The sequence below is a fragment of the Carlito syrichta genome, unplaced genomic scaffold (genome assembly GCF_000164805.1).
Source record: "Carlito syrichta isolate Samal-C Ts95f unplaced genomic scaffold, Tarsius_syrichta-2.0.1 Scaffold148214, whole genome shotgun sequence".
NCBI lineage: Eukaryota > Metazoa > Chordata > Mammalia > Primates > Tarsiidae > Carlito > Carlito syrichta.
This window is the reverse complement of record NW_007092310.1, coordinates 27,131-49,581: the sequence shown is the minus strand read 5'-3', so window position 1 is coordinate 49,581 and position 22,451 is coordinate 27,131. Positions and strand designations below refer to the sequence as shown.

Genomic DNA, 22,451 nt, shown 5'->3' with positions numbered 1-22,451 from the left:
CACTGACCTTAAAATGCGTGACTGTCGTCCATCACCCCGACGGGCCCGGTGTGGTCACAGCGTCCTCAGCAGGGGCAGGGGGAGGGGAGGGTCCGCCGAGGGGTGGGAAGCCAGGGAGGAGGAGGGGCGAGAGCCCAGGAGTACTGCAGGCTGGGAGCAGAGTCTCCTCACAGCCCCAAGGCCCAGCCTGGTGACTCACCGACCCTGGCTTTATGGGGTCCCGCGGGAGGCCAGGACGGGAGACGGTCCTCCTGAGGTGGGCTGTGGGAGCCAGAAGAGACTGAGCGACACCAGCCGCCTCGCCTTGGAGACGGAACACTGACACGTGGCCAACCCACGGCTGCCTGGCTAGACCCAGCAGGAATTGCAGCTAGAGTCAAAGCCAACAGGGAGGTTTCCTGACTGTGAACTTACATCCACGACTGTTTGCAGTCAAGTTTGCCCGTGTCTGTGTCTGCACAGTGAGCCTCCGGGGACGTGGCCTTGGTCGGCTCCAACGCCCTTCAGCTGTCCCAGGACCCGCACCAGGATCTTAAAAGAGGCTTACTGAGTCTTGCTACTCTCATGGACAGTGTTAATATCAGTACTGATAACCACGGCAGGAAGATGGAAGGTTTCAGCACCCAGTTCCCAGCAGTGCGCTGTAGATCTTGTCTGCCTCCCCATATGTCACCTCGTGTGTGTGTACTTAGTCACATAGTTTATGTGTGGGCACACACGTACGTGTCGTAGCTGCAGAAAAAGTCTCCCGGGTAGAGTCGCGTGAAGCCAGGGATGTGTCAGGGGAGGAACCCTGGAATTCACAGGGCGAATGGCCTCATAGATACCTGGACCCGAACTACTTGCAGGAAAGCAAGGTCACCCCCGAGCGGCGGTTTTTTCTCTGTTCCCGAGCTTCCCTTATTAACTTTTTGCACCTCAAGTTACACTCAGAACACGAACGGCGAACGTGTGTGCGATGCTTTGTGAAGAACCTGTTTCCTGGCCGTGAATTCCATCACACAGGCCAGAGTGAGGTTAGCTTGAGCCCAGACCGTTCTGGAAGTAAGGCGTGGGCGGCAAGTGAAACCATCAAGGAAATGTGGTCGAAGCCACGCCTGTGGCGACCTGTGTCCAGTGCAGAGACGGAAAGGAAGCACGATCCTGGGACGTTAACACAGTTCCACAAGCTTGGGAAGGGATCCCCAAAGAAGGAAGCTCAGAGAAACTTGCCTGGGCTTTCATTCACACCTGCGGCAGCTGGACTTTGGGGTGTCTGAACTGGGGGTGGAGCTGCGTCTGTCACAGCTCAGCACACCAGGAGAGGTCCGTCCTTTCTTACCCCTGAGGATCTCAGCTCACTGGTGAGAGCCCCGAGTAGCATCTGTCGCCCTGGACGCCCTCGCAGAGGCACAACTATAGACAGAACTACAAGCCCGATTATCGGTGTGTTAACCTCGACCCTATGACCTCAGAAGCCAAGGCTGACCACAGCAGCTGCCGGGTGGGCCGCCCTGTCGCCTGATGTTCACGGGAAGTGTGCTCCACAGGGCTCCTGCGTGTGAGTGCGCTGAGACCCTCACGGGGCCTCCACCAGGCACCTCCGTGGTATCTGCTTACACTTTCAGCAGCTCCAGGCAGTGTCTTGGTTGGGCACAGCTGAAACTCACGCCCTTCACACTGATTGTAAAATCCTTCCAGCAGGTGGGCACAGCGGGGAGGCAGGCCCCGAGGGGAGGACCCTGGCCCCGGCCAGCTGACCCCGTGTTCTAGGGGCGAGGACAGCCATGCCGCGCTTCCCCTGCATCCCGGCATCATCTCCCCAGGGAGGCTGAGAGCCAAGGTGGGGGCTTCTCAGGAGCCAGGGCTCCCCCAGACTCACACACACACCAACTGCACCCTGAGCCTGAGCCTGGCGCCGCCTTCTGCCCCCTCCTGGGCAGAGGGGCTGTTCGGCCTGCCTCCCTGGCCAGAGCACAGCGGGGTGTGTCTGAGTGGGTACCCAGACTGGCAGCGCTCCCTCGGAAACGGCGTGGTTTCCCGCCGTCATGTGGGGGAGTCGCCCTTGGTGAGATGACCGCTCGGAAGGTGTGCATGCCGTGGCCCCTGGGCCCAGGGGACTCAGTGGAGGAGCATGGTCTTCTCCCAGAGCTGACTGGGCACGTGTCAACAGGGTGTGAACAGAGGGCGCGATCGTCCTGCTCCACCAGCGCTGTGAGCACACCTGCCGCGGGGGTTGGGTCTCCCAGGCTGAGAGTGGCCCCTCCGCTCGGGGTGACAGGCTGCGAAGACGTGATTAACTGCCGTGGGTCAGAGCTGGGCGGCGGCCTGCTAACTGTGTCCCTTGTTCTTCTTTGGTCTCAGCTGGGCTTCGGGTCCTTCCTAGGAATCGTTGGCATCCACCTGGTGGAGAATCGAAGACAGATGGTAAGGAAACGTAGCCCTTCTTCGTAGCGCAGGCGGGGGTGGCAGCCCCTCTGCAGGGGACAGCACGGCTGCAGCTGGTGCTCCAAGAAAGGCTCCCTACCGCCATTACCAGCTCCCACGGGCCAGCACTCCGGCCTCCTGATCCGGGACTTGGGGTGCAGCAGGGCAGTCACACATTAGTCTAAGCGAGCTCCAGCCCAGGGGTCACAGGGCATGTCCCCCAGCCTCACGTGGGGCCCTGCCCCTGAGGTGAGGGCAGGGCAGGCCCAGGAGGGAAATTAAAGGAAACCTTGAGTGTGTGGGGCAGGTGGAGACGCAGGGAGCGAGCGTCTCCTTGGGATCACCGCCCTCGGCCTCCCCTTGTGTCTGAGCCTCTTCGACTCCAGCTGCCAGGCCCAGGAGAGGGGGCGGTGCAGGCGGAGAGGCGGGAGGAGCCTGGCCAGACACAGGGACAGGGAGTGGAGGTCCGGACGCCGCCCACACTGGTGACTGGGCACGGACGCTGACGGTGGGTGGTTTCAGTGGCGAGGCTGTTTGTTGATGTGCCGTCCGGTCTCCGGCCATGAACATCAGCACCCGTCAGTCTTGCCAGCTCACGGTGGTGGCCAGGAGGGAGTTTTAAGAGCGGGGGTCCGCCCCTGCCGGATCTCCAAGGCTGCCACCCGAGATTGCGGTTGGGGTCAACTCTGTCCTGCCTGGCTGTCGTCTCATCGTCTCATCCAGCTCTTGGGTGACCTGTGCTGGGACCCACTGCCCCTTCCCTGTCCCCAGGCCAAGAGGAAGTCGGGGTGCAGCTGCGGGGCTCACTCTCTAACCCCGTGCAACCTGCGTGGGGCTGGCCCTTCCCCTCCGGGAAGTGGCCCTCGGGAGGTGGGAGCCTGGCTGGGAGGTCCTCAGGGGGTGAGGGGCGTGAAGAGACAGGGACTTCAGGGTGCGTGGGGTCGGTCTTCAACGGTGGGAGCAGACAGCCCTGCAGGGTGAGAGGCCCTCGCCCACCATGTGGAGCCGGACACTGTGTTGGCGGCTGTAGCTTTGTAGCAAGTTCCAAAATCAAGAATGGGGTCTTCAGCACCTCCCGTGCTTCCTTGGGAGGGTGTTTGACCACTCAGCCTCCTTCGCAACCCACTTGCCAGTGTCTCCGGGTGAGCCAGTGGGGTGGGGGCATAGGGGCTTGGGGGCTCGGACAAGGACGTGGGGTTCCTGCAGCTCCCTCGGGGGTGCTGCCATCTCTGCAGCGATGAGAGTCCCAACCCTCAAAAACAATGTGTCCCCATTTGCTTGGGACTTCTGTGACTGTTTCCAACCATGTTTTGTCGTGAAGAGTATGTGTTCGACACTTCTTTTGTTACCATTAATTCTGAGTATTCTATTGTTTTTGAGGCTGTTGTGAGCGGAACTGTCTTCTTAATTTGATTTTGGATGGCTCACTGCAAGTGCCTGGAGTTAGTGGATTTTTGTTTGTGGGTCTGTGTCCTGCAGCCCCGTGGAACCCATTTATGAGCTCTCCTAGACTTTCAGTGAGTCCCTCGGGATTGTCCATCTATAAGAGTGTGTCATCTCTGCACAGAGATACTCTGCGTCTTCCCGTCCCGTCTGGGCACTGGGGCTCCATCTCTATGGCCTTGGTGAAAGAATCAAGGGCACCAGAACCACGAGATCGAGACCCAGGGGATGGCACTGCCCGGGTGTGAGGCTGGCTCTGCCCAGCCTTCCCCAACAGCCGAGGTGGTCACTCGGGTGCCCGGGCCAGAGCCTTGGAGGGCTGTCTGTGCACATGGACAAGGCTGGCACTAGGGTGCTCTGGCCAGAGCTGTGGGGAGCTGTCTGTGCACACTGGCAAGGTGGGCACCTGGGCATCCTGACCAGAACCTTGGAGGACCATCTGTGCACCTGGGTGAGGTGGGCACCCGGGTGTCTCCGCCAAAGCCTTGGAGGACTGTCTGTGCACCTGGGCAAGGCGGGCACCTGGGAACTCAACCAGAGCCTTGGAGGACTATATAAGTGCACACAGGCCAGATGGGCACTTGGGTGCCCCAGCCAGAGCCTTGGAGGACTGTCTGTGCACACGGGTGTGGCGGGCACCTGGGTGCCCTGGCCAAAGCCGTGAGGGTCTGTCTTTCCAGGGCAGGCATGCTTCTGGGCCAACCGTGTATGATGAGCATGCATTTCACAGTTTAACATCAGTTTACTGTGAGGGCAGTGGAAGCCTGGCTCCCCCATGGGTGCCGTGTCATCTTGGGGCACTTACTGAACCGTCTGAGTCCTGCTTCTTCGTGGAAGGCAGCTGTGAGCATCTGAGCTGACGCACGTGAGGGTGCCAAGCCCACAACGGCTTTCAGAGGGAGCAGCCCTTGTTAAGCTCATGTGACGCCCGTGTTCAGGCCCACGGGTGGGTGGAACATTCCGGCTGCCTTCACCGGAGGCATGCGCCGGTGGCGGTGTCAGCGAGAGTGCAGGCAACAGTCTTCAGGCGCCTCCGGATGCACATGCAGGCCGTTGGCTGGGTTTCCTTTTATTTAACGTGGCGACCGCGGCAGACTTCAAGCGCACTCAGGTGGGTGGGAGAATGGACCGAGCCTCCTGCCTTGTGCCTCGCTGACGGCTCTCGGAGGTCCTGCTCCATCGGCTCCCCGCTCCTGCGCCATCTTGAAGCAAAGCCCAGACGCCATGTAACTTCATTTGCAGTCGTCTCACTCTGTTCACTTTGGGGGTGGAACCCGATCCCTGGAAAGGGCCTTGCCATTTGCCGCTGCCTGCTGTGAAGCTGGTCTCCGGGGTCACCTGAGCACGGCCGTCGTCAGGCTCGGATGCATTCCCCCGTGCGCGCCCTACCGCCCACTCCTCTCCAGACCTGCGAGCCGCAGCCCTCACGTGGCCATCCTCCTGGAAAATCCACCGACTTGCTTAAAATCCAGCGACCGAGGAGCCTCCGTGGGCCCCATAAGACGGACGCTTCCTACAGAGGACAGGCATGCGGCCTTTGGTCAGACCTACCCTGTTTCCCATCCAAGTGTGGGAGGGTGGGGGTCTGGCTGCCCCACCTTTAACTTCTGCATCGTGGGAACTGCCTCGCCCTTTGGAGGAGGGGAGTCCAGCCCTTGACCTCGCCATGTGGGCGGGGCTAAAGAGGCAGGGCCCTGGGACTGGGACGGGAGGGGTTGTTCTCCTAGCTCTCAGGATCACAGCATCCGGGGTCTGCAGGTCACCATCAAGGACACTTGGTGACGTCCACAGTGGGCCACCCAGAGCAAGAGCCGATGGGGAGCCTGCAGCCTGACGCCCGTCTCTGGGCAGGTGTCGGAGAGACGGGCCTTCTGCAGGGCAGGGTCCGGGCAATGGCCCATCTCCACGTGCAGCTTCTGAATTCCAGACTCACCCAGGGCTGGAGAGTGACACAGGAGCTTGAGCACGGACACAAGTGTGTGGCGTCCCACGCTGCAGGGCCAGCCCAACCCAGGATGCGGGCTCTTCCCGCTATGGCCTCCTCGAAGGTTCCTTCCCTGAAGCTCGACACACCCTTGAGATGTCCTTCTTGTCGTCCACACTCTCACGTCCACCTGCAGAGAGGGAGTGCTTGGTGGGCCCCTCTCCGTGCTTCTCAGGCTCTGTGGACGCTTCTCCGAGACCGGTGGCCCGGATGAGCCAGGAAGTCAGACGATCCCCGTGCCGGGCCGTGAGCGCCTGCAGTCGTGGCTGACCCCGCAGCGCCCTCTCCAGTGCAGCCCCTGCCGAGTCCTCCCGGGACGCCATGAGACATGTGGAAACACCGACCCTTCCTCTTCCACGCTGACTCTCGGGCCACACCTTGGGATGGGTTAGAGGTCTCAGGATTCGGGCCTCACCCCCACGCTCTGCTCAGTCGCCCAGACCTTCTGGAATTGGGTTAAATTTGGGAGAAGGGCGGGCAGCTGGGTGCGGGACGGGGTGAGCGACCTGGAAGCTGGATGGTCCCTTTGTGGGGCGTCAGCTGCAGGAAGTGAAGCCAGGCCCAGGCTCCGGCCCGAGTCTCCAGGCTGAGGCCTGGCTCTGCTCCTGGGGAGGCTGCAGGCGGCCCTGACCCTGAGCATGACCTCCTTCTGCGGGTGGCGCTGCCATCTCTGGTCCCGCCACCGGCTGCTTGGTGCCCTGGGGTGGAGCTGGGCCCTGTGCCACCGCTGGGGTGTGAGCTGCCCATGTCACTTCTCAGTCTCATCCCATGGCCACAGTGGAGGGCGAGACCCTGAACCTCAGGCCAGGCATGCTGCCCCCAGCCAAGCTTGTACACTCATAGACACTCTTTCACGGTCCGCAGACTTCCACTCAGGGCAGTAGAGAAACCGGTGAAACCCATACTGACCTCGTGTCTCTGTCACTCCAAGCAGCTGAGAGAAACTTGGGCTCAGCCAGGGGAGGGGTGGCCACATCATTCATGACCACTGTTACATGCCCCACATCACAGACATGGCCACACGCAGTCAAGTCCTGGCCTTTGGACTCTCACCTGGGTGGGAGGGGCTGAAGCCCCTCCAACCCTCACACTTCCATCTCGGCCCCAAATCACGGGATTCCCATCCTGTGGGTTTTTTTTTTTTTGAGTTAGAGTTTCACCCCGCTGGGCTCCAGCAGTTCTTCTGCCTCAGCCTTCCAAGTAGCTGGAACTACAGGCATGCGCTACCACACCCAGCAAATGTCTTATTTATTTAGAGACAAGTTCTCACCAAGTTGCCCGGGCTAGTCTCGAACACTCAGGCTCAGTCAATCCACTCTCCTTGGCCTCCCACAGTGCTGGGATAACAGGCTGAGCCACCGAGCCTGGCCCTGTAGGGTTTTTACGTGGCAGAGAACTGTCCGAAGTGTGTGGACTCACCACAAGAGCATGGCTGCTCCAAGCCTGTCATCCAGAACGTGCTTATCCCAACTCCTGACAAGCTCTGGCCGGTCACTCTGCCCTCACATGTCCCCCTCAGGGCCCTCCACGCCAGCACCATGGCAGAGGCTCCGTTCCGTGGCTCCAGCAGACTATCCTGCAGCTGCCAGGGGGCTCCCAGGGGTCACCCCTGTGGTGCCTGTGCCAGCCCTGCCATCCCCACCTGGGATGGTCCCTGTCATGAGTGGCTTCTGACACCCCAGGGTTGCATCACGACGGCGGGTGGGGACGAAGCTTGTGTGTGGGAGGCCCGGGCAGTGTTGGGGCTGTAAACCTTCCCCCACAGCCTCGGACAGAGCCTGCCTGTCCCCAGGACCTTCCAGGCCGGCAGCTCGATGCCCAGCGATGGGAACCGGGTGAGTGGCCGCCTGGGGGGGCTGCAGCTCTCGGCGGCTGTGGGGCGTTCGCTCTGCCCAGCACAGCGCTGACACGGGGGCTGTGAGGGGATTGTGGCCAGCCCTCGTCCTGCAGGGCTGGAGGTGGGCAGAGACACCAACTGGCTAGCAGGATGTAGGGTGGACGCCCTGTTCCCAGCAGAATGTGCAATGGCAGGAAATCACAGGCAGCGCAAGAACCCGTCAGCAGGGCTGGTTCTAGACTCGGCCATGTTGTCCCGGCCCCACGCCCCAAGGGGCTCGCACAAGCAGGGGGTGTGAGTGTGGACCATCAGTCTGTTTTCTCCAGGAAGACCTGTGGCACGTGTGCATGCATGTGTGTGTGCATAGTGCCCGCGGGTGACACCATCCTGCACACGCCTGCTGTCAGGGTTACTCCTGGAGGAAGCCGTGAGGCTGGGAGCTGTGACAGCCCTCCTGGCGGGGGCGCCTCCGTGTGTCTCGAGAGTGAACCCCGGAGGGCACCATCTAGAAAGAGCCGTCCCGTGCCTTTGGAGTGCACCCTGAGTGAGGGGTCCCCGTGCGTCCCGAGAGTGAGCCCCAGAGGGCGCCGGGGCAGGGGCCCGTCCAGCCCACCGGGGCCTTGGGCTGTGGGTCTGGGCAGAGATGAGGGCTGACAGCTCCGGAAGGGCTGGCTGCGCTGGTGGCTGCGTGGCTGAAACGGCGCTTCTTGTGCTGCAGCTGGCGGCGGCCCTTGTGTTCATCAGCTTCGGCGTGGGGGCGGCGTTCTGCTGCGCCATCGTGGACGGCGTGTTTGCGGCACGGCACATCGTGAGTGTCCTTGCCGGCGTCATGGGCGCGTCCGGGTGAAAAGTCCACGATAGGCCATGACACTTCGCTCTCCAGAGCCGGTTCAGACGTCCTCCCTGAGGGTCTCACGGGGGCTGCCACACACCACACGAATGCCACAGACACACCATGCAACACGCACACACAGTACACACCACACAATGCATATCATGCACGCACACGTATCCCACACCCCCAACACACACATACCTCGCAACATGCACACGATACACACACACATCATCACACGTGCCATACGACATGCGTACAACACGCACATACCACAGCCACATCCAGGCACATGCAGCATGCACCACACAACACACACCCATGTCACATACCACATAACAGACACAACACACCCCGCGCCACACAACACATACCACACAGTGCACACTACATCCATGTATACACTCACACCACATAAGCCACATGACACGCACACACACACACAGCAGGCACCACACACAATGTACACCTGCCACACACACACACACATACCACACCACAAGCACTCACACGCTTCCTCTCGGAATGAACATGCGGGTCCCCGAATTGCTGGCTGGGGTTCTCGCCATCCTCCCGACAGGGGGAGAGCACTGAGCCCCCCTCAGGCCTGACCCTCCTGGGCGGCTCCTGTGGTCCAGGCACGAGTCCCCTGAGGGCTGGTTGAGCACTTTTCCCGTAAGTCAAAGGAAAAAGTCCCACGTGCTGCTGTCAGACCTTTGGTCAGTCCTCACGTTGTGCTTGCGTGTGCACAGTCTGTGACACCCACAGAACACACGTGTGCCAGGTGTCCTCAGCATGGAGGCAGTCTGGAGGTTGTGTGCCTCCTGCACGCGGTGCCCGGCTGCCCTGGCAGCAGCGGGGACCCTCCTGCTCCGCATCCCTGCCGGGGAGGCTGGAGTCAGTGCCGGCCACTCCTGGAGGCCTGACCCGCGGCAGCCGGCCCACTTCACCAACTGGTACTACACCCGTCCCGTCTGCTTGCCGTCTCCAGGAGCCACGGCCCCTGTCCATGGGGAGATGCCAGTTCTACTCCAGCGGGGTTGGCTACTTGTACGACGTCTACCAGACAGAGGTGAGTGGCACCGTGCGGTCGCCACGCTACGAGGTGTCTGTGCCGCCCGAGGCGCCTTGATCCCAGAAGCCCCTCCCACGCGGCTCTCCGGGGTGGCAAGACACCGTGTCTGTCATGCTGAGACAGGCCATGACAGGCCATGCGTGGGGTCCACTGGGTGGCAGCTGTGGACAAGCGTCCCAGACCCGCGGTCTTGGAGTCCGTCTGTCCAGTCCACGTCCTCTGGTCAGTGTTTCTACAGTGCAGCTCTAGCCATAAGAGCCCAGGAAAAAGTCTGGCCCCAAAGCCCCCGCACGGCCTCCTCGCCCAGGTGCACTGGCAGTCATGGAGGCTCCGGCTCCTCGGGCCGCCCGTTCCCTGCAGACGTGCAGACGTGTCGGTTTATCCAGTCGCAGCTCTCACGCAGAGCACAAGTGTCAGCGGGGAGGCTCCGCGGCAGGCCCGTGGCTGGCTCTAGGACCCCGGAAAGCCGTGGGAGGGGGCCAGGAGCTCGGGGCGCTTCAGAGAAGGGGCTGTGTGGTGGGCGGGCGCGCCCCGGGCCAGGCCTTCCTACCCGGTCCCAAGGCGGCGGCCGGTGTCTTCTCCGAGGCTGCCCAGCGTGAGGGCTGGCGGAAGGGCACCCCGGTACGGGTCCTGCTCCGCGTGTCCTGGGCGCTCCGCCTGACACCCCAGCCCCCAGGGACTCCGGCCTGCCAGCCCCCCCTGGTGTTCCCTCTGCCCGGGATCAGGGCGGGCGGGGCCCCTCCACAGGCCTGCCCACGGCCCTCCTGACTCGCCTGCGTCCCATCCCGGGGCATCCTCCCGGGGCTGGCCTGGACCCCCACCGGGGAGGGCCCTGCCCCAGCCCTGGAATGGGGGATGTCAGGACCGGCTCCAGAAGGGGCGCCACCCACACGGGGAGGGGAAGCGGGTGCGGGGTGTGGCCTGACGGGGCCTGTCTGCCCAGGTCACCTGCCACTCCGTGGACGGCAAGTGTGCGCTGCGGGTGCGGAGCCACACCTGCTACTGCTGCGACCTCTACGCCTGCGGGAGGTGAGGCCCACGTGTGTCTGCAGGGTGAGGTCCTCCCGTGCATGTCGGCAGGGGTGAGGCCCCCACACGGGTGTCTGCAGGGGTGAAGTCCCCCCAGTACAAGTGTCTGCAGGAGCGAGGTCCCCCCAACACATGTGTCTGCAGGGGTGAGGTCCTCCCAAGCATGTCTGTAGGGATGAGGCCCCCAAACAGGTGTTTACAGGGTGGAGGTTCCCCCAACATATGTGTCTGCAGGAGTGAGGCCCCCACACAGGTATCTGCAGGGTTGAGGTCCTCCCAACATGTGTGTCTGCAGGGGTGAGTTCCCCCCAACACGTATGTGCAGGGTTGAGGTCCTTCCATTCATGTCTGCAGGGGTGAGACCCCCACACAAGTGTCTGCAGGGGTGAGTTCTCCCCCTACACAGGTGTCTGAAACGGCGAGTTCCCCCCAACATGTGTGTCTGCAAGGATGAGGTCCTTTTGTGCATGTATGCAGGGGTGAGGCCTCCAAAGAGGTGTCTGTAGTGGTGAGGCCCCCACACAAGTGTCTGCAGGGGTGAGGTCCTTTTGTGCATGTATGCAGGGGTGAGGCCTCCAAAGAGGTGTCTGTAGTGGTGAGGCCCCCACACAAGTGTCTGCAGGGATGAGGTCCTTTTGTGCATGTATGCAGGGGTGAGGCCTCCAAAGAGGTGTCTGTAGTGGTGAGGCCCCCACACAAGTGTCTGCAGGGGTGAGGTCCTCCCATGCATGTCTGCAGGGGTGAGGCCCCCAAACAGGTGTCTGCAGTGGTGAGGTTCCTCCAACATGTGTGTCTGCAGGGGTGAGGTCCCCCCAGCATGTGTGGCTACAGGGGTGAGGTACTCCCACACATGTCTGTAAGGGTGAGGCCCCTACACAGGGGTGTGCAGTGGGGAGGTTCCTCCAACACTTGTGTCTGCGGAGGTGAAGTCCTCCCAAACATGTCTGTAGGGGTGAGGCCCCCACACAGGTGTTTGCACGGTTGAGGTCCGCCACCATGTGTGTCTGCAGAGGTGAGGTCCTCCCTTGAATGTCTGCAGGGTGAGGCCCCCCACACAGGTGTCTGCAGGGATAAGACTCTTAGTGTCTGCAGGGGCGAGGCCCCCACACATGTGTCTGCAGGAGTGAGGCCTCCATACACATCTGCAAGGGTGAGGACCCCCACATATGTCTGCAGGGGTAAGATGCCTCCCCCAACATGCGTGTCTGTGGGGTAAGTCCCCCATGCGTGGCTGGAGGGGTGAGGACCCCACATATGCATGTTTGCAGGGGTGAGGCCCCTCTCATACCTGTCTGCAGGATGGGAGGTCCCCCAATCCGTGTCTGCAGGGGCAAGGCCTCCCACACGGTGTCTGCAGGGACAAGACCTCTCTCCACAACACACGTCTGCATGAGTGAAGCCCCCCCACACGTGTCTGCATCCCCTCACCTGCACATCCATAAGGAAGAGGTCCCTCCACATGTGTGTCTGCATGTGTGTCTACTGGGGTTTGTCTACAGGGGTGAATTCCTCCCACACACGTGTCCATAGGGATGAGGTTCCCCCACACATGTGTCCCCAAGAGTGAGGTCCCCCCACACATGTGCCTGCAGGGGTGAAGCTCCCCCAACATGTGCGTCTTCAGGGATGAGGTCTCCTGATGTGTGACTGCTGGGGTGAGTTCTTCCCACACGTGTGTCTGCAGGGGTGCGGCGCCCCTGCACAAGTGTCCACAAGAGTGGTCTCACATGCGTGTCCGCAAAGATGAGCACTCCCCACACGGGCGTCTGCGAGGAGGAGGTCCCCTCCCCCACGCGTGTCTGCAGGGGTGAGGCCCCCCCCTGCCCTCACTGCCTGAGGTTCCCCCACACACCTTCCGCCACCTGGCATAGCCCTGAAACCACACGTGGGAAAGGCTTCGACTCTCGCAGAGAGGGACACGGAGGCCCTGAGAGTCTGATCTGCCCACGAGCACACGGCTGGCGTGAGCCAGGCCGGGGCTCGGGCTGGCTGGCCTCTCCGGGGCCCGAGACCCAGAACGGCCCTTCCTGGCCCACGTGGGAGCAGAGCTTGTCTCACGGGTGACTCAGCGGGGGGCTCTGCCCATCCTGCCAGCTGCCGAACCTGTGGCCCCTCTCCAGGTGGGGCTCGGTCGCTGGCCGCCCATCACGGAGTCACCCCCAAGGCAGGAGGGAGCCCATGCTGTTTGGGAAGCATGGAGGGAACCGAGGACCCAGCTCTAGGAAAGCCGGCGGCCCAGGCCGGACCGCACAGAACACACGCATTCCAGTCTGCGTGAAGTTCTTAGACATCCACAGCTCCCTGCTGCACGGGACCCTGGAGACAGGGCACAGCCCCAGAGTCGCCCATCGTGGCCTCAGCGGCCTATTCAGGGCGCCTCCCTCGACCCTCAAGGCCCTCCGACACAGGACGGCGCTGTGCCCCACAGCTCCCCGCACACGCGGACCACGTCCTCCCGCACCCGTCCGTGGCCGGTGAGCTCAGCAGGGCTCGTCCTTCCTGCCTCACGGGGCCAGGAGGAAGCGCAGTGCCAGGGGTGGACCAGCCGGTCCCCTCCCAGGCTCAGATCTCTCAGTGCCACCAAGCCTCAAGTCAGAGCGCGGAGCCCCTGAGCTGTTTCACACCTTCTGCCAGAGAGCCTGTCTCTGGACCCCAAGTTCAGGGCTGGAGGATGCCCCAGTCCCCATCAGGGACCAGCCCGGCTTCTCCTCCCGTGGGCGTGTGTGGCTCGGCTGTGCGGGCCGTGCTCGCCCTGCCAGCACCCGGGCCTGCGTGCGGGCCCCGCCTTGGTGTCTGTTGGCCCAGCTCTTCTCGGGGGGCCATGGGCGTTCCTGCTCCCCAGGGCAGAGGTGCACCTGGGCATGGGCCCGGCCCCGTGAGGCGCCATCTCCTGCCCCCCAGAGGTCCCAGCAGTGGGACACCCCAAGAGCGCAGCTCCTCTCTCGGCCCACCACCATGTCTCCGCTGCCTCTTGACCCTGCAGTGACACGAGCTGCCCGTGCCCCATAGTCATGGTCACCAGGAGCCTGGTGCCAGCCCTGCAGACGCTGGCCTGCCTTTCTCCTTGCTGCCGCGTGGCATCCCTTTGTGGGGACAGCCAGGGCACTGACACTGCCGGTGAACGCGGGTTGGTGTCCCGTGGAGGCGAGGGCCAGGGGCTTTTGAGCCCAACGTGTGTGTCCAGCAGGAAGGCTGGCATTCGTTGCGGGGAGGCCGCCTCTAAAGTTTGGCGACGCCAGGGCTAGAGCCGCACCCACTCCTTCCCTAGAGAGGGTTCCGTGTTTCCAGAGGAGAACAGAGGCTCCCCGCCTGGGACCTGCGCCCAGGCTGCAGGCCCCACCCGGCCCCACGTGGCAGAGGGCCGCGACGCCCCAAGTGATCCCTGCCGGCCAGATCGGGAGGCTCCGGTCGGGGTGACGACGGCTTCATGCTGCATCCCTCAGGGGAGACCGAGGCCCAGCCTCCCTGCCTCCACGGCCGGCATCCAGAGGCGGCCTCCCAAGGGGCAGCCCTGCCTTGTGGCCCCGAGGACTCGGGACGGGAGGACTGAGCCCTGAGGTCCTCCCCAGCCCAGGGCTCGAGCCGGGGGCTCCCACTGTGGCCCGCCTCGTGCTGCCCGCTGACCGTCCCCTCCCTGCAGCACGGAGTCCTCGCCTGCCTACTACGAGTTTGTCGGCGTGCGCGGCTGCCAGGACGTGCTGCACCTGTACCGCCTGCTGTGGGCCTCGGCGGTGCTGAACGTGCTGGGCCTGCTGCTGGGCAGCGTCACGGCCGCCGTGCTGGGGGCCTTCAAGGACATGGTGAGTGTGGCGGGCGGGCCGGCGGGCGGCAAGGGCGTCTCCCGGGGGCCGGACTGGGGACGTCTCCCGGGTGGGCTGGGCTGGGCATCGGGGCATCTTCAGGGGAGTCTCTCAGGGGGGCTGGGGCTTAGGGCATCTCCTGGGTGTACCGAGACTTGGGAGTGTCTCTGGGCGGGCCAGGCTGGGGGTCTCTCCCACGTGGGCCGGGACTTGGGGCGTCTCCCGGGTGGGCTGGGCAGAGGGCGTCTCCCTGGGGGCTCAGGACTCGAGGCTTCTCCCATGCGGGCCGGGACTTGGGGTGTCTCCCGGGTGGGCTAGGGGTGTCTCCCGGGGAGGTCAGGGCTTGGGGCATCTCCCGGGCGGGCAGCACAGGGCCTTCCTGCTTCTTGGCTGAGGGCACTGGGCCCCTGGGCCCATCCTCAAGGCCTGTCCCAGGTGTGAGGGCTATCCAGCGCTGATGACGCTTCTGGCACGGGCCTGGACACGTCACGTGGTCCCCGCAGCAAGTCCTGGCCCTGAGGCGGGCCTGCCCCGTCCGAGAAACGGAGCTCACAGCCAAGAGGGCAACAGTGCAGGCACGCTGGACCTCATCCACCTGCCGCCTCACCCACCGATCAGCCCGGAGCCCCCGCAGGGCCTGGGTGGGGCTGAGCCTGGGCTGGACACTTGGGGCTGAGAGCCCGCGCAGCCAACCGCGGCTGGCCGGGCGAGGAGGGGTCCGCGGGCCTCTGTGTGGCACCAGGGCCTGGTTTCCTCCCCCCAAGGAGCTGGGGCTGGGGCCGCGGCACGGACGCTTCCTTCTCTCCCTCAGAGTGTCTGGGGTGCCCACGCTGCCGGCCCCTCCCTGCACCCGCAGAGAGCCACCTGTGGGTGCAGCCCCCGGGGGTGCACATAGCAGCCTGCGGACGAGGGGCCACCGACCCCCGGCCCACGTTCTCCAACAGGCTGGGGTGGGCGGGGGCAGACCGATGCCGCCGGCCAGAGCCTGGGCTGGGCCCTTTCTGAGGGGCTGCCTAGATGTCCAGGGCTTCCTTAGTTGCTTCGCTGGACCCCTCCCGGGACCTGCTGTCCAGCCTCGTGTGTTTTCATTCTACGCGCCCAGAGATGGCAGAGCCCGCAGACCCCGATCCCCGAGCCCAGCCCTCTGCTTGCACCCCAGGCAGTGCCTCCAAGCCCCAGCCTGGGGCCCAAGACGCCCCTATCGGGACATGGGACATGCACCCTTCCCGGTGTCCTTGCTGCACGGTGGCAGCCCTGCTGCCCCCAATTGGGGGCAGCTGCCCTGGGCCAGAAAGGCTTCTGCCAGGGCTGGGAGGGTCCCGGGCACCGGTGGCACTCTCCTCAGTACCGAGGCCTCTCCCCCGCGGCTGTCCTAGGATGGCAGACGGGTATAGAGTGTGCGTCTAGGAGTCGTGCTGTCCTTGGAAGCCCAGGGAGCCGGGCTGCTCAGGGTTTTCCAGAAGAGGCTCGTGTGTTCGCTGAAGTCCATGACAGCTTGCTGGCGCGCCGGGCCAGGCTTGGAGGTGCTCAGGGGCCACCCACACCCCTGAGTCTGGACCCAGCTCCGCACCCCTTTCCTTTTGAGTCCAAAGCTCAGGGCCATGCAGGGGTGAGAAAGGCGGTTCCATAACCTTTTGCACCGACCCAGTAGATGCCCGTGAGGATCACAGGTTCTGTCACTTGACAGTTAATTCAAGGGAGAAGGTGCTTCTTACAGGCCACCAGGAGGCAAGAGCCCTCCTGGATGGGTGACGGCATCGCAGACACTGGCCCCTGAGAGAGGGAGACCAGCGGCTCTTGCTGATCCGGGGGGTCCCAGGGACGGATGAGTGGAGAACTGGAGGAGGTTAATTCAGTCAAGCAACGCAGATATGGGACGGGCGTCCCCTTCCAGGCTCCACGGGAGGTGTGGCCGCTCCTTCTGCAGCCCGGGGTGGGGCTCCCAGCCAGGGGCGGCGTGGGGGCCTGAGGGCTTGCGCCCCCCTGTCCCTTCCTGTGGCAGGTGCCCCTGACCCAGCTGGCCTACGGCCCAACCCCCCCGCCGCAGACCCTCTACAACCCAGCCCGACAGATCCTGGCCTATGCGGGCTTCGGCCCCACGCCCGAGACCGTGCCCGCCGGCTCGCCCTACCCTCTGCCGCTTCAGGTAGGGTTTCGTCACCTGCCGGAGGCAGACATGCCGCGGGCCGGGGGTGTGTGGGACGGGCAGGGCCGGAGGGCTCCTGGTCCAGGCAGGGGAGGAGATGGGAGGAGCCGGCCGTCGAGGCGAACTTCCTGCGGGGACTACCGTTGCCTGCCTGGCGCTGGGGCCCCTTGGAGCCCGGGTGACCGGCCGTGGCACTCTGCCCGCGTCTGGCTCTTCTGAGCCGTGCACTGGCCCTGTGTGGGCGGGCCGCTCCCCGGCTGGCCGATGGGGACCCCAGCCGCCTGGACGCCGGATATTCGTGGGCATAGCCATGTCACTCAATTGAAGCCACATGACCCTTCCCTCAGAAGTGGGGTTTTGTGGTTCCTTCTGATGGATGCTGTTGGCCTTGAGGCTGCTAGAAAAAAGGGCATGGGGGGCGCCTGCGTCTACACGGGAACCTTCTCTGGTCCTCCTGCCTCTAAGCCTGGTTTTGATGTCTTTCTGGTCATGGGTGAAAAAGACCCTGAGAACCCAGCATCATGTTTGCCATGGTGCCACGTTTCCCACCGTGGCACGATGGGTGTTCTGGGCCCATTGCCCTCTGTGCGGGGGTATCTGAGCTCTGCGTTGCTGGAGACCCTCCCCTACGTGACACAGAGACCGTCTCCAACGTGCCCAGCATCCTCAGGGATGACACTGAGACCCCCAGCACACCTGGGCCTCCTCTCTAGGGTGGGCTCCCATGTGGCTGACGGGCAGCTCTCTGCTGTGTGGACGTCTGCTCTGCAGAGCCACTGAGCCGGGCTGGGCCCCGGGAGACTCATGATGTTAAGACAGGACCCAGGGAGTCCCTGCGTGGGGCGGGCAGGACGCACACGTGGCCGTTTGCTCTGCAGTCGCGCATGTCTGTAGGTAGCCCTCATGGCTGGCTCCTGGCCAGTGATGCTGGCAGGAAGGGACCTGCTTAGACATCTGGGGAGATGCTGATGGTCCAGGACAGAGGAAAGTTTTAGGGCCTCGCCCGCCGTGACTGGGCTTGAGCAGGCTGGAGAACCCTGCAACGCCCAGCTCATGCCCATGATGTTTGTGGAGGGAACAGGGCCAGCAGCTCGTGGTGGGGCAGGCTTGGGTGCAGGGCGTGGCCTCCTTCGGTTCTGGAAATGACTAAGGTCCCGGCTCACCTAGAAAGCTTAGCTGAGGGCTGTGCTCACGGGGGTGTGGAGGGGCCTTTGAACTCCTCCATGGGAGAGGCCCACCCTGAGACCAGGCACGGTGTGGCCTCATGGCATGGCTGCCCCCGGCTGTGCCCGGGTCCCCGTGGGCCCGTGGGGGACTCCTGACTGACAGCATGAGGCCCTGGGAAGGCTTGGAGCCTGTCTCCTCTGTTTCTGTGACATGGGATGGAGTGTCCTGGCATCAGGAACACCGGGCTTTGCATGGTGGCCATGCCCGTGGGCAACCTGTCTGGGTGGCACCAGCGACTCCACGGCCCTCATCTTCTCTCGGGGCACGCACCCTGCCCCGGGGGCCTCCTGGTTGCAGAGGGACCTGCACCGGGCTGTGCCTTGCCCTGGGGGCCCCGCCCTCACCAACCCAGGACCCAAGGCCCACCACACGGATGGTCTCCAGGGACGCTAGGCCTGCTGCTGCCCCCACGGTGGGTCTGGCAGTTGCCGGGCACTGATGCCAACGTGGAGTCGTACCACAGGAGCAGGATCCCAAGTGCAGTATGTCTGTCATCCTCACACCCAGCGCCCCAGGGGAGCGAGACAGAGTGGGTTCCCTAGCCCCCGCCCCGCCCAGCACCAGGGCCTCGGGCTGTGGGAGCAGCTCGGCTCTGGCCGTGACCTCGGACCGCCCCCTGCCGCTGCCTGCTGGCCTCACTGGGCTTCTGTGGATGAGGAGGCTTTGGGGCAGGGAGTTGTAGCCCCTCAGGCAGGGGCCGTGTCCAGCCCACCGTGGAGAGGAAGTGACTGCACACCGTGGGCAGGAGGGGCTGGTCTCCCCAGAAAGCACGGGCCAGTGGGAGCAGGTGGCAGACGCACCCTGCCTGTGGCATGCCCCCTTCCACCTCTGGGGGTTCCAGCTTTCCACAAGAGGGACACCTCTTCCTCCGGGGAGGCCCGGGCACCCCCTCATGGCCTCACCAGCTTCCGTTGCCGGCACGTGGAGGCGCGTGATCCGTGGCCGGGTTCTGGAGGGAAGGCCCTCGGACGAGCACGCGTCTCTGCAGAAGTACGACCAGTCAGGGCTGCTTCCGGTGCCCCGGAGAGGTGAGCAGGGTGACTGCAGTGCCCCGCCGAGGCGGCAGCAGCAGCAACACCCTGCACAGCCAGCGCAGGCCGCGGATGGCAACGGGGCGTTCTGGGCAGCTTGTGGAAGGGAAAGTCGCAGACCCACCTCCTCTGCGCCCGGCTGCTGATCGGGCAGGAGGTGCAGGAAGGGCTGGATCTCCGGGCTTTGTGACGAGGGATACCGCGGAGGGCTCGTTCCTGTCCTGCTGCCAAGACATGCACTGTCCCTCGTCCCGGTGGGGTCCCCTGCGGGCAGGCTCTGTCCCCGGGGAGGTGCACTCCGGTGCTCTACTCTGTGGCTCCTGGTTTTTATGCCGTGGTTTCTGGTGGTGTACTCCATGGTTCTTAGTCGTTTACTCTGTGGTTCCTGGGGGTTTACTCTGTGGCTTCTGGAAGTTTACTCTGTGAATCTTGGTTTTTGTGCTCCGTGGCTCCTGGTGGTTTACTCCGTGGTTTCTGGAAGTTTACTCTGTGGCTCTTGGTTTTTACTCTGTGGTTCCTGGTGGTGTGCTCTGTGGTTTCTGGAGGTTAACTCCGTGGTTCCTGGGGGCTTACTCTGTGTCTTTGGGTCTTACTCCATGGTTTTTGGTGGTTTACTCGTGGTTCCTGGATGTTTACTCGTGGCTCTTGGTTTTTATTCTGTGGTTCTGGTTGGTTTACGCCTTGGTGTCCTTCCTGCTCATACGCAGTGAGACCTGCCCAGACACTCCTGGGCTGTGAGCCGGGAGCGCCTACCTGACCCGCGGGAATGTTCCCTGGAGGCTCCTGTGTCCTGTGTGGCCCGAAAGCTGTGTGGTTCAGCAGGAAGGCGAGAAAGGAGGTGGAGGGTCCCCGAGCGGGCACATCCCCGAGTCCGGCCGAGGGTCTCCATTCCCACTCCCCCGGGGGAGGGTGGCTTCTCAGCCCCAGCTGCACCTGCAAGAAGACCCTCCCTCCAGCCCCGGAGGACCTGCTGGCTCTGGGGCCTCGCAGTGGGGACGTCTCCCGCGAGGGGTGCAGGCGGACTGTCAGTCGGTTTATCGGGGAGCCCTGGACACTACGGACACATCCGCAGAGCCGAGTGTTAAAGAACTCCCCTGTGTTCTTTCATAGAGGGAGTTTTTGGTTTGCTTTATTCATTGAGGACTTGATTTTAAGAGGGAGTTTTTTAACCCAGAGAGTTTAAGGGGAAAAGGAGAAATGGAAAGAGGTTCACGGGCAGATGGAGGATGATGATTGATTAATCTGAAATCTGTGCTATTCCTCGCACTTTTTATTTCAGGGTTACTCAAGCGGGTCAGTGAGAGTCGGGGCCTCCAGGGAAGCAAAACAAGCAGCAGAACTCTGTGTGTGTGCGTGTGTGTGTGTGTGAGAGAGATTTTACGTGACTGACACGTGACTGTGGGGCTGCCGGGGGAAGCCTGCCCAGCAGCGGCAGGCGGCGCCCAGCGAGGCCGACGCTGCAGCAGTGGTCCGAGTCCTCTGCCTGCTGGGGACAGGGCTCCCCAGCTCAGGGGGCTGCAGCCTTTCTCTCCATGGCCTTCAGTGTCGAGGGTGAGGCCAGGTGGGGGTGACCTGCTTGCTCAAGGGCCCGGCTCGGGCGTCAGCCCCCTGGAGACGTGGCCAGAGCAGCGCCAGACCCGTGTGTGAGCACACCTGCGCCTCGAAGCTGGTGCGACGTCAGCCCCCCGCTCCATGGGAAACAAGGACACGCAAATGGAAAGCGGGGGGAGCCCAGGGGCCTGGCCCCACAGCCCAGGAGCATGGTTGCCGCAGGCGGGCAAAGGCTAGAGGCTGCGAGGTCCTGGGAGGCCGGTGGACTTGCGGGGAGCACACCCTTCCTGGGGGTCTCCTGCAGAGGCCTAGGGGCCGAATCGTGGCCCCACACCCGCCCCACAAGGGGCTTCCCCAGGAGGCCTGGGTGCGGCTGGTGGCTCCGGGCCTGGAGGGCCGTGCCGGCGCCTGTCGGGCTCGACTCCCCTGTCGGCGGGTCGCCCCGCTGACGCCCCTCTCTGTGTGTCGCAGCCCTCTGCAGCCTTCCCTCTGCCCGAGGACGTGCAGCCTCCCCCTCCGCACGGCTCCAGCTCCGGGCCACCCCCGCGGGCCCCACCACACTACGCTCCGGCCTGTCTCCTCCCGGGGGAGAAGCCACCCCCCTACGCGCCCTGACCCAGGGCTGTGGATTGAGAAACAAGGCGGCCTCTAGGAACCCCGCTTCTGCGGCCAACCTCTGAGAAAATCCAGGGAAACTTCTGGAAGTTTGTGCCCTCCTGGGACTGTGATCGCGGCTGGCCCCTGTGCCGGCCGTCACACGGCGAGCACCCCGCCAGGCCCGCCCCAAGCGACTCTCCACGGCTTCTCACCGTGACCCACCCAAGCTGAGTGTCACTCCCGCCGGCCTCTTCTCAGCGGTTGTTGCCAGCTGGCAAAGGGAATGGGGCCCGTGCACCCCCGCGTGAGGCCTGAACCTTCGGGAAAGGCGCCGTGCGTTCACACGTGTGTGTTTGGTGTGTGTGTGTGTTTACACGCGTGTGTCTGTGTCCCGAGAACAGGCAGCCCATCGTGCTGTGTTCCTGCCATTTTCTTGGAGTGGATATGCTTCGGCTCAGCCCCAGCGCTGCTTCTCACGCCCGTGCGCTGCCAGTGTCCGCGTGTCCCCGTGTCCCCTAGGCTCCATTCGCGATCTGCCCCACGCCTGGCGTGAGGCCCTCACCGCGCTGTATCTTCCTCGGCGCCCGGGCTCGCGCGTCCTTCCCCAGCCTCCACTGCACACCCCTCCCCCAGCACGGCCTCTGCTCCAGCAGCGGGGCTGAGTGGGCTTCCACGGCCTCCACGGGGCCTGGTCTTTGGCTCTCCCTGGTGTAATCCCGCGGCGCCTCATGAGGGCTGTGGTCTCCTGGCTCTCCGGGTGCCCCTCTGGGAAGTGACAGAGCCCAGGCGTGACGGGCAGAGCCCCAGGAGCGTCAGGGCGGGACGTGCCCGCAGCCAGGCTCTGGCTCAGTGGTGCCGCGTGGACGCCCCTGAAGAGCAGCGGGGCAGGAGAGGCTTTCTCTGAGCCCCGAGGCAGATCGTCCCCGTCCCCAACGGCCCACACCCCTGGCCCATAGGACATGCGTGGGGTCCAGCCTCCCGCTCCTGCGTGTCCCCGTGTCCCCCTGTGATGCCCCGTGTGCAATAAACGTGTGCTTTGCTCCCATACGTTCCTGTGGTCAGCCCATTTCATAGAGCCAGCGATGGCCACAAGTGGCCGGGAGGCCAGGGAGGCCTTGTCTCGTCACACAGCCCTGGGTCTCTGGGATCAAGGTGAGGGGTGAGGGTCTCGGTGGTGCAGCCCCACCAGCTGGGAGCCTCCGTTCTGCTTCAGACGAGTCTCTCGTCCTGGGTTCAGGTTTCTGGGCACGGAGGACGGTTTCCCAGGAAGAAGGTGCAGCACACACGGCCAGAGAAACCTGGTCTGAGCGACCTAGACCCAGGGACGCTCCCAGGGGAGCCACCCAGGCTGATGTGTGTCCCGGTCGAGATGACGTGTCCTGCAGGAGGGTCTCCCTCCCGATGGTTTGGAGAGCTGAGGCCCCCTGGTCAGTTGTGGGAGAGGATCTCACCGTGGCCCTCTGTCCACTGCTCGTGTCCCTGGCTCCTAG

General features: G+C 63.8%; 1 protein-coding gene across 1 annotated transcript; it reads left to right on the top strand.

The window, feature by feature from the left end:
• Window positions 1–2,343: 2,343 nt before the first annotated feature.
• On the top strand, window positions 2,344–20,979 carry TMEM255B (transmembrane protein 255B; the record flags this gene model as incomplete). The annotated part of the gene is made up of 8 exons (XM_021708794.1): window positions 2,344–2,406; window positions 8,389–8,478; window positions 9,497–9,577; window positions 10,524–10,609; window positions 14,250–14,409; window positions 16,412–16,560; window positions 18,246–18,264; window positions 20,836–20,979. Coding segments are annotated over 8 exons (792 nt in total), but the record flags the coding sequence as incomplete, so codon positions are not given.
• Window positions 20,980–22,451: the final 1,472 nt, after the last annotated feature.